Source organism: Hippopotamus amphibius, chromosome 10 (genome assembly GCF_030028045.1).
Source record: "Hippopotamus amphibius kiboko isolate mHipAmp2 chromosome 10, mHipAmp2.hap2, whole genome shotgun sequence".
In the NCBI taxonomy this organism is placed as follows: Eukaryota; Metazoa; Chordata; class Mammalia; order Artiodactyla; family Hippopotamidae; genus Hippopotamus; species Hippopotamus amphibius.
In genome coordinates this window covers 32,758,347-32,775,932 of record NC_080195.1, presented here as the reverse complement: position 1 = coordinate 32,775,932, position 17,586 = coordinate 32,758,347, and the positions used below count along the sequence as shown (strand labels likewise).

General features: G+C 39.1%; 1 protein-coding gene and 1 pseudogene across 1 annotated transcript in view; one reads left to right on the top strand and one right to left on the bottom strand.

The window, feature by feature from the left end:
• KAT6A (lysine acetyltransferase 6A) overlaps positions 1-17,586 on the top strand; it is a 113,752-nt gene that overhangs the window by 75,260 nt on the left and 20,906 nt on the right. Inside the window, exon 9 of the mRNA XM_057696940.1 lies at positions 10,151-10,266. Within this exon, the coding sequence (XP_057552923.1) occupies positions 10,151-10,266 (116 nt within the window). The remainder of the gene's footprint in view (positions 1-10,150; positions 10,267-17,586) is intronic.
• LOC130830448 (60S ribosomal protein L31-like) lies at positions 384-7,534 on the bottom strand (annotated as a pseudogene).

Below are 17,586 nucleotides of genomic sequence, written 5' to 3'. Positions count from 1 at the left end.
TCAACAACTCTCTTTAGCCTGTGAGGTAAGGATTGTTATCCCTATTAAGTTAGTTAATTAACTAATTAATTATTTCCTGGGAAAATGTTTATCTTAGAATTAACAAAACATGCGTGTAAAAGCATTAACATTATACCCATGATGCCCCAGCTACCTAAACAGTCATTCTCAAGCCAGGATATACTTTAAAACCACCTTAACCTGCCTAGGCCCTGTTCAAACATTCTGAAAACTCCAGGGAATGGGGAGAAGGGGCCCAGGCATGGTTTTTAGGAAACACTCTTCAAATGATAACTGAGAACTGGTTTAAGATATACAAGACTATTCGCTACAGCTGGAATAGAAGAGTCAAGATGCAAAGGCGGTTCTGTAACTTTAAGCAGTTAGTTCTCATCCACGTTAACTCTCTGTAGATTTTTGAGAGTGGTGACAGGTACACAGGTAGCCACCGTATAGAGCTTGTGTGGTGAATCCTCATCTTCATTGTGTTCTCTGGACAACCGTACCTGGATATGGTATGGGACATCCTTATTCCTCTGGCCCAACAGCTTTGTTGAGCTGGGGGTCCACGCGCACATCTGGAGTCCCCACCTCCTTCATGGCAAATTTCTGGATTTCTTTGAGCGCCTGAGGGGCACGCTTCTTGAAACCCACTCCATGGATGCGCTTGTGAATGTTGGTAGCATGTTTTCTGGTCACCACCTCATTGATGGCGGACTGGCCCGTCTTCTCGCCTCCCTTCTTTGCAGGAGCCGTCCTGCTGGGCTGAGGTTGGAAAGGAAGCCCTATTTTACACACGAGGAAGCTGAGACTTTTAGCTGAGTGACTTTCCTGAAACTACGTAACTAGTAATGGCAGAGGTGGGATAGAGCTGGGGCCTGTGTGACTTCCAGTTCTGTGCCCCTGATCACAGAAACATCCTGCATTACCCTGTAAATAATGTTATGGAGGCGTCAGAATCACAAGGCCTGTACTGAATGTAAGTAGGGAAGGGTACACGGAAAGATAAACGCCAGCAGCGGCACAGAGTACCAGTGGATATAATTTGTTGCTGTATTAAATGGTTTGGACTGTTCTGTACGTGCACAGTATACTAGGTTTAGTAAGAACTGGTATGATGTGAGATGCTCACAGAAGAGGCAGGATTTAGGTAAGTGAAGAGAATGAGGGCTTACCAGGGAGAGTAAACAATATGAACTTCAGCCTCGAGGAATACGGTACATATATGGTGTGCATACAGGAGACATTGTGATTGTCGGTCCACCAGGTCAGCAGATATCTGAGGGCCTACTGTGTGCCGGGCCTACTGTGGAGATGATGTAGAAACACAGTAGCTGCCTGTGAAGGTGTTACAGCATGGGCAGGCCTTGCTTTGTGTGGCACCGTGCTGATGGGTATGTGTGCGGATCAGTGCTGTGTCAGGCCTTGAACACTCTGGAGTGACTGCTTGGATCTCAGTTGTAGTGTGCGTAAGTTTCAGTTACCATGGCATCATGCAGGGCAAGGGCTGCCTGTAGTTTAGTTTGAGAGGTAAAACCGAGTGGAACGTTGTTGGGCAATGATAAGAAATATTGAATTACTGATGTAGGGCTGTATCTTAGAGGGCTTTGAAAGCTGGTGAGAGGACGTTAGTTTAGTGTACTGGGGTTTGCAGGTACCCCCGTGACTGCTTTTTTGATGCTGGAGTGGACTCCTTGCTACTGTGAAATTAGGAAGGGGAGCAGAGAGCTGTTTTAGTGTCTCAAGGCATTTACCCATTAATTATGAGTCACATAGTAAAGGCAGTTTAGATGTATTTTGAGTTCATTCATTTGACAATTTAGCAAAATTTTACTGAGTATTCATTGAGATAGTGGTTAAGAGCCTAGGTATTAGAGACAGCCTGCACAGGTTCAAATCCTGTCTCTGCTGAGTGACCTTGGTCAACCAAGTTACTTAATAGGTTTGTTGAAAGGATTAAATGAACTGATATTTGCAAAGCACTTAGCGTGTCATTCACGTTGTGAGCACTAGATAAATGTGAGTCTCTGCTAGCTGTCTTAGTGGCAGGTGCTAGAAATACATAGATACATAGAAGATGTGTCTCTGCCCTCCACGTGAGGAGACATTTAGAAACCAATAATTAAAGCCTTGTGGTTAGTAATAGGTAGTCTTTTATTATGTTCCAGGTGCTACATTCAGCATCATATATCAGGTTTTTGCATTTAACGAAACCTTGTTATTACTTGCTCCCATTCTACACATGAAGAAACTGAAGCCTTTGAAGGATTATCATACGTAGAATTATATAGTTATTCAGTGTTGGGATCAGCATTTGAACCTGGGCACCTGGCTTCAAATCCTTAGTTCTTGACCGCTGCCTGTAGCGTATCGTGCATCAGATGCAGTGAGAGTGACAGCGGAGCATCAGCCTAGGGCTGTTAGGGTCCTGCTCATAGAGGAGGCGGGGTTTGAGCAAGGTGTTGAAAGAATGAGAAAGAATTGACTGCTGGATAAGAGGAGGAAGGCATTTCGCATGGAACAGTTTGGGTGTTAGAAGGCTTACTGGGCACTTGGAGCTGCGTGTAATTTTTTTGGCCGGAGTTCAAGAAAAAGATGAGGTTGGAAAGGTGAGTACAGACCAGACTGCAAAGATCCTATGGTCCACGTTAAGGATTCTGTACTTTATTTTTTAGTTACAGTAGTTCTTTAAAGTAGGTGAATAGCTCTTGAGGAGCTCCTGAAGAACTTGTTTTAAAGAGGGTGGCGTGCTTGTTTTTGTGTTTAGAAGTTCAGCTCTGGTGATGCAGTGCATGATGGCTTGAAGAAGCCCTGCACAGGACAGCTGCCAGTCAGTGCTCACAGTGGCCAGGGTGATAGGTTACTAGGGTCTGGATGAAGGTGGAGGGGTACAGCAGGCAGAGGTTGTGGGAAGGATTTAGGATAGCATGGAAAAGAGAGAGTGGTGAGTTGGGAGTTGGGGTTAAAGGAAAGGGCAGAACCAGATAGGTTTCAGTGTTCTTCTCTTTTGAGCAGATGATGATACTACATGTGGGAAGGGGAGTGTTTTTGGATGGTCTCTCCTGGCCATGCTGACATAAATTGGGGCTTGTGTGAGATCTAGACTGTGGTGTGTGGATGTGGAGATCAGGAGGGCTTTGGGTAAGAGATTTGCCAGGTTATCAGCATACAGGTGGCAGCTGAAACTACATGGGTGATAGCTGAAGTTGTTAACATAGAGAACATTCGTTTAACAGTAAATATTACTGAGTACTGGTTACCATATGCCAGGCACTAGAGATACAACAGTGACCAAAACAGATTTAAAAAAAAAATCCTTATTCTCAGGAACTAAGAGTTTAGTAGTGGGGATGGGGTAAAGTAAATGGTGTACCATGTGGTAGTGTTACATAGTGTTATGGAGTAAAGCAGGGGAGGGAGAGAGAATTCTGAGGGAAAGGATGAATTTGTGCAGTTTTAAATTGCTAGGTTAGAGGCTGTCTGACATTTAGCAGAATTCTGAACGAGGTGAGGGAGTGGACCACATGGGTAGCAGGGGATAGCATCCGGGCAGGGGAGCAGACATGCAAAGGCCCTGAATCGGGGTTTGTACCTGGTACAGTCAAGGAAATACAAGAAGGCCAGTGTGTTCAGAGCTGAGTAAGTATGAGTGAGAATAGAAATTTGGAGATGAGAGGACAGAAAGGTAATGGGAGGCCAGATTTTGTAGAGTCTTCTAGGCCATTGTAAGGATTATAGCTTTTACTCTGAGTGAGGTAGGAACCCTTGGAAGATTTTGAGAAGAGTGACATGCTCCGTTATAGGTTTTGACAGGATCGCAGGGGCGGGATACAAGAGTAGGGAGCGTTTAAGAGGCTGTTAGGATTATCCGAGTAAGAGACATGGTGGTTTGGATCCTAGTGGCAGTGGAGGAATTGGAATCCTGCTGATGGGGTGGATGGTTATGAAAACAAGGCGTCAAGGATGCCTCCAGGGCACAGTCGGAGGAGGGAGTTGCATTTACTGAGATGGAGGCGGCGACTACAGGAGGAGCAGGTTTGAGGAAAAGAAAGTCAGGAATTGTATTTTCGACGTGTTAAACTTGAGGTTCCTGTAGGCATTCAGGAGAGGAGGTAACAAGTAGAGAGTGGGATATGTGTGTCTGGAGTTCAAAGCACAGGTCTGGGCTGAAAATGTAAATTTAGCACTTGTCAGCAAGTTACTGATATTTAGAGGAATGAGACTAGATGCGATGACCAAAGGAGAAAGAAGAGCTTTGAGGAGTCCCGGAAAAGTCTCTAGCTTTTAGAGTTTGGAGAAGCGGAGAAGGAGTGGCCAGTGAAGAAGGAAAAGACCTTGGCGATTGTGGTTCATTAGAAGCCAAGTGAAGATGTTTCCAGAAGGAAGGAATGAGAAATGCTGCAGATAGATCAAATAAAATAAGGACTGAAAATTGACCATCAGATTTAGTAACCGAGAGGTGATCTTGAGAAGCAGTTTACGTGATGAGGGTGGGGGAGGGTGAAGATATAATTGGAGCAGAGTCGAGAAGGAATGGAAGAAGAGAAATTGGTTATAGAAGTAATATGTGGCTGCTCTTTTGAGGTATTTTGCAATGAAGGGGAGCAGAGAAAGAGAGAGTAGTTGGATGGAAATGTAAGGGCAAAAGAAGGTATACTTTTTTTTTAATATAGGAAAAATAGCATTTATATGCTGATAGGAATGATCTTGTGGTGAGAAACCTGATGACGCAAAGAGAGACGGGAAAGTTGTTGAAACGATGTTTTTGAGTAGGTAGGAGAGGAAGTAATGTAATGCGCCAGTCGCGGCGTTGGCCTCAGGTGGGAGCCTAGACCTTTCAGCCACAGCCTTGAGGAAGGGCAGGGTGTGTGGGCACAGGGTAGACGTACAGATGTGGCTGTGGAAAGCTGCGGAAGCTCTCCTTCTATTGCTTCTTAAGAAGCAAAGGCAGTGGTTGAACGTGAAGACGGGTAATGGTATTGGAGGCTTGAGGAGACCAGAGAAAGTATTAAATGATCTTCTAGAAGAATGGGAGAGAGAATGGAGTAGGGAAGCATCAAGGGCCCATTGAGGTTAGTGGGTATGAATTACAAATTGAGACTAACAGCGTTCAGATGTGAGGGTAATAAGTTGGATTATGTTGGAAAATTGAATTTAACCAGAGTTGGGATTTTGTTGAATCAGGAGAAAAGCAAGGAAGTTAAGGATATATGCAAAGATGAGTGAGGTACAGTAAAAGACCTTGGAATCTAATCTGGATATGGAGAAAAGGAAAGTCTAAGTCCCCACGTCTCCCTCCTCCAGCCCCTGGCAACCACCATCTACTTTCTGTCTGTGGACTTAACTACTCTAGGTAGACCTCACATAAGTATAGTCGTAAAAGTATTTGTCCTTTTGTGTCAGCCTTATTTCACTTAGCATAATATCTTCAGGGTTCATCCATGTTGTTGCATGTCAGAATTTTCTTCCTTTTTAAAAGCTAAGTAGTATTCCATCGCATGTATATACCACAGCTTTTTATCCATTTACTGTCAGTGGACACTTGGGTTGCTTCCGCCTTTTGGCTGCTGTGAATAATGCTGCAGTGAATGTGGTGTGCAAATAGCTGTTTGAGTCCTGGCTTTCAGCTCTCGGGGCTGTAATCCCAGAAGTGGACTTGCTAGTTCATATGATAATTTCATATGATAATTCTGTGTTTAATTTTTTGAGGAACTGCCATACTTCCACACTTTCCCACAGTGGCTGTACCATTTTACATCCCCACCAGCCGTGCTCAAGGGTTCTGATTTCTCCACATGCTCGCTTTTTTATTTTCTGTTTTTTTTTTTTTTTTAATAGTAGCCATCCTACTGGGTGTAAAGTAGTATCTCATTGTGGTTTACATTTGCATTTCCCTGATGATTAGTGATGTTGAACATCTTTTAATGTGCATATTGGCCATCTATATGTATATCTTCTTTAGTGAATGAAAAAAAAATTATAACTCATTTTATAGTAAGATCTTACCCTAATTCAGTTGTTGGCAAAACATGATCTGAACTGACTTGAGACTATATATATTCTCTGCTTACCTGGTTTAATGTGAATATTCATATGCTTTGCTGAAGAAATACCAGTGTATTTGATTATGGAGTATTGTCCCAAATCCTATTAAGGCTGTTGATTTAAGATACATTATCTGTACTGTAATACTTTCCTAACATGAGAAAAATTTGGGTTTCCAGTGCACATTCTATTCCAAGGGTTTTGAATAAGAGGCTGTGGACATGTAGCTTCATTTCTTTGGAAAACTAAGCTCCAGTACAAAAAAACTGACACACAGACTTTTGGAATTCAGAAATTAATCAGTTGAGGGCTACCCATACTTTCTATCTCACCTTGTACCCGGTTGATTCTTTTCTGTCTTTATGCTTCACTCTTGACATTCCTGTCGTGGAGTTCTTTACCTCTTAACTTCTCTGAGCCTTGTTTCCCTCCACACCCCCCATCTATAAAGCGGGCATGTAGTTTCCCCCTTTGAGGGATGGATTGTGCGGAATAAATGAGATGACAGTGCAAGGCGCAGAGTCTGCACAGTAGGTGCCCCACGCATGCTAAGTCTCTACTCCTTAAGGTCACGCTCTCTCCACTTTGCAGCACGTGAGCTCATTCTTACGTGTCTCTTTCATCAGGTAATTTTTAATCCCTAATGAACAGAATTATTTTTCATCATAGTTTTTATGGGAAAATGTTCAACTACCAGAAAGAAATATCTTCTTCCCCACATTTCACGTTATTACACTGATACTAAGGGTACAGTCCTACCCTCCACTCCCACCTCAAAATGTCATTTCCCACGGGGAATGGAAAGGGAAGGTCCGGCAGCAGGAGGGAGCAGGGCTGTATCTACCTCAGTTGTAATTTTCATTCTGTATCAAATCTAGACTTGGGGGTCTCTGTGTACAAGAGTGGTCTATATATATCAGAAACTGAAATTACATTAATCATTTGACAGAAGTGGAGTTTTTGCAGAAGAGTAAATCTTTTCTCATAAATTGCTAGTAATAAAAGTTTCATTATCTAGAACAGGCATATTTAAGGTTTCCTTTTGGTTTAGCCCAGTTACTAGTTCATTTAGTGCCTCCCTTACTTTCTTAGATTAAAAAGTCCATTCTGGCCCAGAATACATGTTATGTTTTAAAGATTTTGGCATGTTCAAACGAGAAGGAGGGCACAGAGTGGCAGAACCGGAGTTAAAAGTTTGAAGAAATATTTTGTGCTTAGATTAGACATCTGCTACTTTGGAAGTTTGCATGTTTAATGAAATTTTGACTGAAATTTTAAAATACAATGACTTAGCAAAGGTAACATAATTCAAATTTGACAGTTTGATTTTGGCAAGGACTGGGTTAATGAGTGGTGTAGATGCAGCTGTTACTTCCTCACTGCACAGAGCCTTTGTTAACTTCTAAACCTTAGTAAACGGAAACGCACTGGCTCAGAGGCTCCTTTCACAAGGGAGCTGGAGGTGGTAGAGACCTGCGGCTGCGCGCATTTCGCGGTGCAGAGAGGCCAGGGCAGTGAAGGCTGGGGAGGGCTGCTGTGAGTGAGTCTGGTTTTACATAGACAGACCCTCGTAGTTGCAGCGATGTGCAAACAGCTGTATTGGAGCTGGGTCTCCGCTTTCACGTCGGGCATCCACCTGGAGGAGAGCCGGGCAGCGGATGGGGACACTCCCAGGCAGCAGGCGGGGCCCCGGCAGGTGCGTGGCCTCGCCTTTTGTGCTTCCTGTTTGATCCTTGGCTCAGAAAGTTAGATTTGGTTTCTGATATTGGTCATTCTGATATTTTCTGTAATACCAGTTTTGTTATTTGGAGCTGTGAAGATAGGCTAAAAGATACTACTTTATGAATTAGGATACACGATTCTGGAATGAAGTTTAAAGAACAGTGTGTTTAAAACCTTTTGCAGAGTTCTGTTTTGGTTTTGAGATTTGAAAAAGTGTTAACACCCTGTCTTGTATTTTTCTTTTTGATTTTTGCCTTTGGAAGAGCCTCAGTACTCCTTGGTGTCATAACACAGTTTATCCAACTAATAGATGTTTGTCTTTTGTTTTGAGGTGTCCAGGGAAGAGGTGAGGTTTCACCTGGCTGTGTTCCAGCATGAAACCTGAGAAAAGTCCCTTGGCCTTTTATAAAAGGGAATGGTTAGAAAGACCAGAGAGAGTTCTCAAATGAGTTGTGGTAAAAGAGGCTCCTTCCTTAAATGGATTTATATAAAAAGTGAACAAAAACCTCTGATATTTTTAGTTTTGTTAGCAGGGGTGTGTGGGGGGTGTGTAAGTGTGTGTTTGTGTTTTCATGAGCTCTTACAAGGGACTTTTAGTAATCTCTCAGCGGTTATTTTTTTATATAAAGTTATGTATGTATGTATTTCTTTATTGGCTGCATTGGATCTTCGTTGCTGCACACGGGCTTTCTCTAGTTGTGGTGAGCAGGGGCTACTCTTCGTTGTAGTGTGTGGGCTTCCCATTGCAGTGGCTTCTCTTGTGGAGCACGGGCTCTAGGCGCGCAGGCTTCAGTGGTTTTGGCACATGGGCTCAGTAGTTGTGCCACACGAGCTTAGTTGCTCTTGAACCCGTGTCCCCTGCATTGGCAGGCGGATTCTTAACCACTGCACCACCTAGGAAGTCCCTCTCGGTGGTTTTTAAAGCATAAAGTTCAAGGATAATTTTGGTTGTTGCTTTGAAGAGTTGTCAATACTCATGTTTGATTAGGCTAAATTCTAGGTCCTTTTTTAAAAAAGTCAGTTCATGTTTATAGAATATGCATGATAAATACACATGCGTATCTATGTTATATATATAACACACACGGGGCGTACCTTGTTTTATTGCACTTCACTTTACTGTGCTTCACAGATAACTGTTTTTTACAAATTGAAGGTTGAGGTAACTCTTGAGTTGAGCAAGTGTATCAGCACCATTTTTCCAATAGCATTTGTTCACTTCATGTCTCTGTGTCACATTTTGGTAATTTTTGCAGTATTTCAAACTTTCATTACTATTACATTTGTTCTGGTGATCTGTTATGGTGACTTGCTGAAGGCTCAGATAATGGTTAGTATTTTTTAGCAATAAAGTATTTTTTAATTAAGATATGTCCATTGTTTTTTTAAAATAATGCTTTGAAAACTTAATAGACCAGAGTGTAAACATAACTTTTATATGCATGGGGAGACAAGAAAATACGTGTGACTTGCTTTATTGCGATATTCACTTTGTTTCTGTGGTCTGGAGCCAAATCCACAGTATTTCCCAGGTGCACCTATATACTTGTATGCATATGTGAATCTTGCTGTATTGGGTGCAGAGCAAATCAATTTCCCCTTGAATTTAAGGTTTTATAATCTGTTCCTTGTAGTCATTGGCAGTGGCTTATATTTGAACTGCTAATGTGCAAGTCCTGAAGGCTTTACAAGGTTATTGGAGGGATGGAGGGGCATAGAGGTTATTTTCACTGTAAACAGAGGGTAGCTAAAAAGAGATTAAAGTATGTGTATAACAGAGTTTTTTTTTTTTTTTCTTCCTTTGGTCAAATCTGTGAAAAGCCACAGGGAAGGGAATTTTAGGAGTGATGTAAAGTGAATTGAAGACTCCTACTTCTTTTGTCATGTTCTTTTCATATGGTTCTTAGTATCTGCTTTCGCAAACCATAGGATGATTCCTTTCTGTCTGTGCTCACATGTTCTGTAGGTCCGTTGGGACACTATACGTGTGATCTCTGCCAGTGGCTGGCAAGCACTCCTCCCCACTGCTGACTTTAGATCCCCAAATGCTGGCAGTGTCTCTTTAACAACTAAGTCATTAAGGAGGGAGATTAGTTGAGGGTATTCTCAGTATTATTAAATATGGAAACTGCAATGTCACCAACTTCATTTGGTCTTAAGAGACTTATTAGCATTTTTATTCTTCATTTGAATGCTCTATTTAAAGAATAATACAGCTTATTTCAAAACTTGTTAGCTTGTTCCTGGCTTTTTTAATTCTCTGGAATCCTGAGAAGGTGACGCTTTGATTCAGAGGGGTCTTTTTGATTTGTTGGTTTGTTATCTATCTCAGTGTATTTTATTTAGCTAACTTATGTAATTAATGTATTTTCTCACTGCACAGAAAGTTGGAGTGACTGGTCCCCCTGACCCACAAGTCCGCTGTCCCTCTGTTATTGAGTTTGGGAAGTATGAAATTCACACCTGGTACTCGTCTCCATATCCTCAAGAGTACTCAAGGTATGTTTTGAGAGGCCATTTATCTTCTGTTCTTAGATTCATAGAATGCCAGCACTAGAAGGGATCTTGGAGACATTGTTGTTCAGTTCATCTTTTTTAATTTGAGATAACTGGTGGGTTTGAAATGTCCAGAATAGCAGCATACTTTGACAGCCACTTAATCTTAGTTGGCGTTAGATTTTCTTTTCTGTAACCTGTCCAAAGCTATTACTTAAGATTGGAAACCTGACACATGGTCAGAATGAAAGGGGAACATTTTTTCTGTGTGAGAAATTTGCCTTCATACCTCACACTAAGAATTTTTTGAAAGAGAGATTCTTATATTTAACTATAAATAAAGTTTCATTGAGTAGTAGCCTTTCATTTAAATTTGTATAATCTAACAGGTGTAGTAAATGATTTGTTTTCCCAGGAATAATTGGACAAATGGTATTAAAAAATATATGAATGGCTTGGGTTTCTAGATATGAAAATTGATCAGTCACCAGCTTTTTGGGATAAGGCAGCATGCTTAGTGAAGCCAGATTTGTTTCATGACTCAACTCTGACATTTATAAGCTATGTAATCTTCGAAGTTACCCAACTACTTGGTACCTCAGTTTCCTCATCTGTAAAGTAGGGATAATAATAGTTCTTACCTCATGAGGTTTATTGTGAACATTAAATGAGTTGAAGTATGTAAATCACTTAAAAACGGTACATGCTCAATAATGTCAGTTCTTATTTTTTTTTCTTTTAGGATTGAAATTTAAAAAGTTGAAAAATAAGATTTGGTCAAAAAATTAAACACTGGCTTATCATTTGAAGTACAGTAGTCATATTAATTCTGTCTTTAGTTTGTAAGCTATGTATGCCTCAGTGTCCCATTTAGCGGAGTGTTGTAAGCAGTAATAAATTATGGTGCACTGTGGGTTAAACACATATTCAAAGCACTCTCATCATATGATTTCTTACCTTCTAGTAACATGGTTTGTCTAAAATGTTAGCCAAAATAACTATACTGGCAATGATTTATTTAGTGCTTTACAGTATACACAGTGCTTTAATATGGATTATTTCAAAGAAGCTGGGAATAGGCCAGTATAATTGTTTAAAAAAAAAGTAGAATTCATTGTTTCTTTAAACTTTTTCTTTTTATGTAACATAACAACTTGCTTGTCTGGTTTCCAAGTCTAACAGAAATAGAAAAATAGGACTGAGAGTATTCTTACAGACCCAGACCTCAGTGACAAAAAAGAGAGAGAGAGAGCAAATCTCCAGGAAACTAACATACAAGCTCATGAAACACAGCAATTGAGAGAAATTTATTGTAGTCAGTTAGCCTCCAACTCTGTGGTAGATCTTTAAGGCAGCATTCTGTCTATTTAATGGAAGAACAACAATCTGAGTTTGTTAAAGAGATTAAATTATGTTTATAGATTATTTTATGTATATGTATATTATTTTATGTGTATATGTTAAAAGAGGGAAGGAACTTCCTCAGCCACCTACAGGACACAGGTTTTCAGTGCAGTTTCCTTCTCAGGAGTCCTGGATAGCCAGGATATTGTATGATCAAGAACAACAAAGTTGAGGAATTAATTCCTTCATTAGATTTAAAATAAATTATTGCTGTTTTAAAATGAGCCCTCTGCCAGCTGTCCAGATCACAAGAGTGCTTCACTTAGAGGAGAAAGCTTGTTCAACATGTGTGTCACCTTTTGCAGGGATTGTAGTACAGAGACTGGAACCACAGGCACCTCCTCTCTGCCTCTCAGGGGAGGAGAGGAACTCCGTTTACTCAGGAAGGGAGATAGAGAAGATGAGAATGGACCCAACCATGAGGCTGTTGATTTTAAGACGTTAAGTCTCATTAAAAACGTTGCTTTTTGTTCTGAGGAGGTTGTCACTAGAACTTGCCATCTTAATCAGGTTTGAGGGAATTAGTTATCAGTGAAGGAATGAACAAACATTGCCAGCAGAAAAATAAATAACCAAAAAACTGTACTAGGAATTGTAATAGAAAGCAGCAATAGGATAAGAACTGTAAAATTTATCAACTTTCTTAAGTAGAATTTTAGACATTTTCTATACATATCCTTATCCACCATTGTGGAGGGTTCCCTGAATTTTCCTTTAGAAAATATTCTTCAATTTAATAAGTTCTTCAGTAATTATGATTTTTTTTCTATTTTCTATTTCTGTATATTTTCTATAAGAAAATTATATCCATAACTCATAATTATATTCATAATTTTCTTAATTACATTTTTAGAACACCACATATATCTGTTTAAATGAGTTTAGGCTTGTTCCACTTCTGAATTCTTTTAAACTTGAATTGACTATAATGTTTAGAGATCTTATGTTTTCCAAATACTGAACCTGTATTTTTATTTTAATGACTATTATTCTCTGTTAAATTACTTCTAAATTATTTTCTTCTTATTAAAGGTTTTAAACACCTTTTAAAAAGTTCCAAATCCTAATGCATGCAAATAGGACAATTGGAGCAAAAACATAAAAGATCACAAGAGCAAAAATCTTTTGGGAAATAGGATTATGCATTATCTCCCATAATATTCGGATATTTGTGTGTGTAGTGTATGTTAAGTAATCTTGCATCCGTGACTTTAAAAGAACAAAACAAAATGAAACAACAGCAGTGAAGCCGTAATGTTGCTTCATTTGGAGCAGTGTGATTAAGTCTCAGACGCTGAAGAATATAAACCAGAGTTTTAACTCTAGGTTTCTCCAGCAGGGCCATGTGATGCTCACACATGGTGGATGGGTCCATAGAGTGCCCTGCTCTGCGTTTAAAAACATGACATAAATGGGCTAAAGGCAGGAGGAACGGTGACCATGGGATATCCTCTGCTCCTGAGCTGTTTAGCACCTCGCTTCTTAATGACCTCTTTGCTCCAAGATCATATTAAGATCCTAAGAAAGTAGATCCCCACATAATTGAGTAGCTTAGGAACCTTGCTCTACCTTTTGGTATTGTTGCTGACTTGATTTGATACATAGATTGTGAACAGCCCCAATTACTAAAGAACAGCATCCCCAAAGTCTTTGAATGACTATAAAATGATGAAGTAAAATGAATGAAAGGAGAATAAAAATATTGGTAGTATTAATCATAAATTTCAGCTATAGTTACCATTCACTGAGCTTGTTGCTAGACTAAACATCTCTGGAATAATTCTGTGAGGTGGATATTACTATCTTCATTTTACAGACCAGGGCCCAGCAAACATATTCAAGACCATACAGTTTTTAAGTGGTAGAATCAGGATTTAGTCCCACTTTTCTCTTACCATATAGCCATAACCTTTAACCAGTGTGCTTCACTACTCCCTATGGCATTGGTATCTAGATTGATCTCAGATGGCTTGTACCATAATCTTTGACTTAAGTAGTATTTGATATAATTTTTATTGTTTTAAAATTTTACTACAAGTTGACCTGTCATAAAAGTCACACAAACTGCTACTATCTTGGGCAGTGTTCAAAAGCCAAGAAGGTACTGTAGGAATTCCTAGGAAGAATATTTGCATCATCCTAGAAGTACAGGAACCAATACAGCTTCAGCCCAGTCTTGACTTCATAGACTGTTGTGTCAATGTAATGGGTGACTTTAAAATAAATGTCAAGTGTGGGGGCTATACCCCACGGTGTAGCTAATCAGAGTGGCCATATGCCTACTTGATAGTCAAGGCCTAAGGTGCTCTCAGGAAGAAGATAACAGAAAGCAGCACCCAGCAGTGTTCTTTAAGGCAGGGAGTAGTCATAATCTCAATAACTACACTTCATTTCATGTGATCTAATGTTTTTCCTATATGATGTATTTTTTTCAATGAGAGAACTGCAGCCATTTGTACTATTGCTAGAAGAAATATTTTGTTTTCCTTGAGTTTTATTGGATGATTCCCTTTAGACTGACGGTGTCATCCCAGTGGGCTTGGTTTTAATAAAGTAAGAGGCTTTTAAAATACAAAGGTACATAAGAGACTGTGACAGACAGCTGTATGCCAATCAAATGGACAACCTAGAAGAAATGGAAAAATTCCTAGAAATACACAATCTCCCAAGGCTGAAGCAGGAAGAAACAGAAGACACGGACAGGGCAATTACCAGTAATGAAATTGAATCAGTAATAAAACAACTCCCAGCAAACAAAACTCCAAGACCAGTTGGCTTAAAAGGTGAATTCTACCAAACATTAAGTGAAGAGTTAATACCCGTTCTTCTCAAACTTTTCCAAAAAAAAATGCAAAGGAAAGAATGCTTCTTAACTCATTCTGTGAGGCCAGCATCACCCTGATATCAAAACCGTACGAAAATATCACAAGAAAAGAAAATTACAGGCCAGTGTCACTGATGAACATAGATGCAAAACTCCTCAAAAAAATATTAGCAAACCAAGTGCAACAATACATTACAATGATCGTAAACAATAATGAAGTGAGATTTATCCCAGGGATTCAAAGATTTTTCAGTATCTGCAAATCAATCAGTGTGATATACCACATTAACAAATTGAAGAATAAAAACAATATGTTCATCTCAGTAGATGCAGAAAAAGCTTTTGACAAAAATCAGTATCCATTTATGATAAAAACTCTCCAGAAAGTGGGCATAGAGGGAGCATACCTCAGCATAATAAAGGCCATATATGATAAGCCCACATCTAATTTCATACTCAGTGTGGAAAGCTGAAAGCATTTCCTCTCAGATCAGGAACAAGACAAGGGTGCCCACTCACCATGTTTATTCAGCATAGCATCGGAAGTCCTAGCTACAGCAGTGAGACAAGAAAAAGAAATAAAAGGAATCCAAATTGGACAAGAAGAAGTAAAACCGTCACTATTTGCAGATAACATGATACTATACATAGAAAATCCTAAAGATGCCACAGAATTCTAGAGCTCATCAGTGACTTTGGTAAAGTTGCAGGATACAAAATTAATATATAGAAGTCTGTTGCATTTCTATGTACTAGTAGTGAGCTATCAGAAAGAGAAATTAAGGAAACAGTCTCATTTATAATCGCATCAAAAAGAATAAAATACCTAGAAATAAACCTGCCTAAGGAGGTAAAAGACCTGTACTCGAAAAAGTATGACATTGATGAGAGAAATTAAAGATGACACAAACAAATGGAAAGATACACTGTGTTCATGGATTGGAAAAATTATTATTGTTAAAAATGACCATATTTTGCAAGATGATCTACCAGTTCACTGCAATCCCTATCAAATTACCAATGGCATTTTTCTTAGAACTAGAACAAAGAGTTTTTATATTTGTGTAGAAACACAAAGGACCCAAATAGCAAAAACAATCCTGTGAAAGTAAAACAGAGCTGGAGGCATCACGCTACCTGACTTCAGACTATACTACAAAGCTACAGTAATCAAAACAGTATGGTACTGGCACCAAAACAGACACACAGATCAATGGAACAGAATAGAGAGCCCCGAAATAAACTCACACACCTATGGTCAGTTAACCTATGACAAAGAAAGCAAAAATGTACATTGGGGAAAAGACAGTAAATGATGTTGGGATGACTGGACAGCTGCATGCAGCAGAGTGAAACTAGACAATTTTCTTAAACCTTGTACAAAAATAAACTCAAAATGGCTTAGACACCTAAAAGTTCAGACCTGAAACCATAAAACTCCTAGAAGAAAATATAGGTGGAACACTCTTTGACATAAATCACAGCAGTTTTGATTTGAATCTGCCTCCTAAAGCAAAGGAAACAAAAGCAAAGATAAACAAATGGAACCTAATTAAACTTTAAAAGCTTCTGCACAGCAGAGGAAACCATTGACAACACCAAAAGACAACCTACTGAATGGGAGAAAATACTTGCAAATGATATGACTGATAAGGGGTTAATATCCAAAATATATAAACAGCTCATACAACTCAACAGCAGATAAACAAAAAAACCCCCAAAACCAGCCTGATTGAAAAATGGGCAGAAGATCTGAATAGACATTTTCCCAAAGAAGACATGCAGATGGCCACGAGGCATGTGAAAAGATGCTCAACGTTGTTAATCATTAGAGAAATGCAGATTGAAGCCACAATGAGATATTACCTCATGCCTGTCAAAATGACTGTCATCAAAAAGTCTACAAATAATAAATGTTGGTGAGGATATGGAGAATAGAGAACCATTGTACAGTGTTGGTGGGAATTTAAATTGATGCAGTCACCATGGGAAACATTGTGGAGGTTCCTCAAAAAACTAAAAACAGAACTACTGTATGATCCAGTAATTCCACTCCTGGGTGTATTTCCAAAGAAAACAAAAACATTAATTCAAAAAGATGTATGCACCTCAGTGTTCATAACAGCATTATTTACAGTAGCCGAGATAGAGAAGCAACCTAAGTGTCCATCAACAGATGAATGGATAAAGAAGAGGTCATATATATATAGATGTCATATATATATACATATATATGACAAAAGAATACTATTCAGCCATAAAAAAGAATGAAATAATGCCGTTTACAGCAACATGGATGGACTTGGAGGGTATTATGCTTAGTGAAATAAGTCAGACAAAGAAACACAAATACTATAGATGTCATTTATATGTGGAATCTAAAAAATAAAACAAACTAGTGGATATAACAAAAAAGAAACAGACACACATATATAGGGAACAAACTAGTGGTTACCAGTGTGGAGAAGGAAGGGGGGACAAGATAGTGGTGCAGACAAAGAGGTACGAACTACTGTGTATAAAATAAATAAGCTAAAATTGAGATATTGTACAGCACCGGCAACATAGTCAATATTTTACAATAACTAGAGATGGAGTATAACTTTTAAAAGTGAATCACTGTGTTGTACACCTGAGACTTATATAATATTGTACATCAGCCATACCTCAATTAAAAAAAGAGAGAAAAAAAAATAAGTAGGAGGCTTTAAAAATGTTTTCAACAGGAACTGATTTAGAATAAAGTAGGTCATATGCTTGGTTCTACTTTATTATTTTTTACATAGTAAGGCCCAGTGAAGTTTTTTAAAAAATCATCAATAAAATGCCATACATCTTGCTATTCCAAGTAAATAGCATGAACTCATAATTTACCAGGTAGGACTTGGCAGTAATTTTCTTAGAGATTTCATTTCTTCTGACGTTTTTTTGAACAACTTGCTTACTACTAGAGCTTTAAAAAAAATCAGACCTTCCCTCATAGACCTTAGGAAATAAATTGTATTTTATTTTCATGTCTCTCTTCTGAGACCCAAAAGCTGAATTAGATGCTTTTAAAGTTGCCATTTGTCATTATTATATCCTGGAAAAGTCAC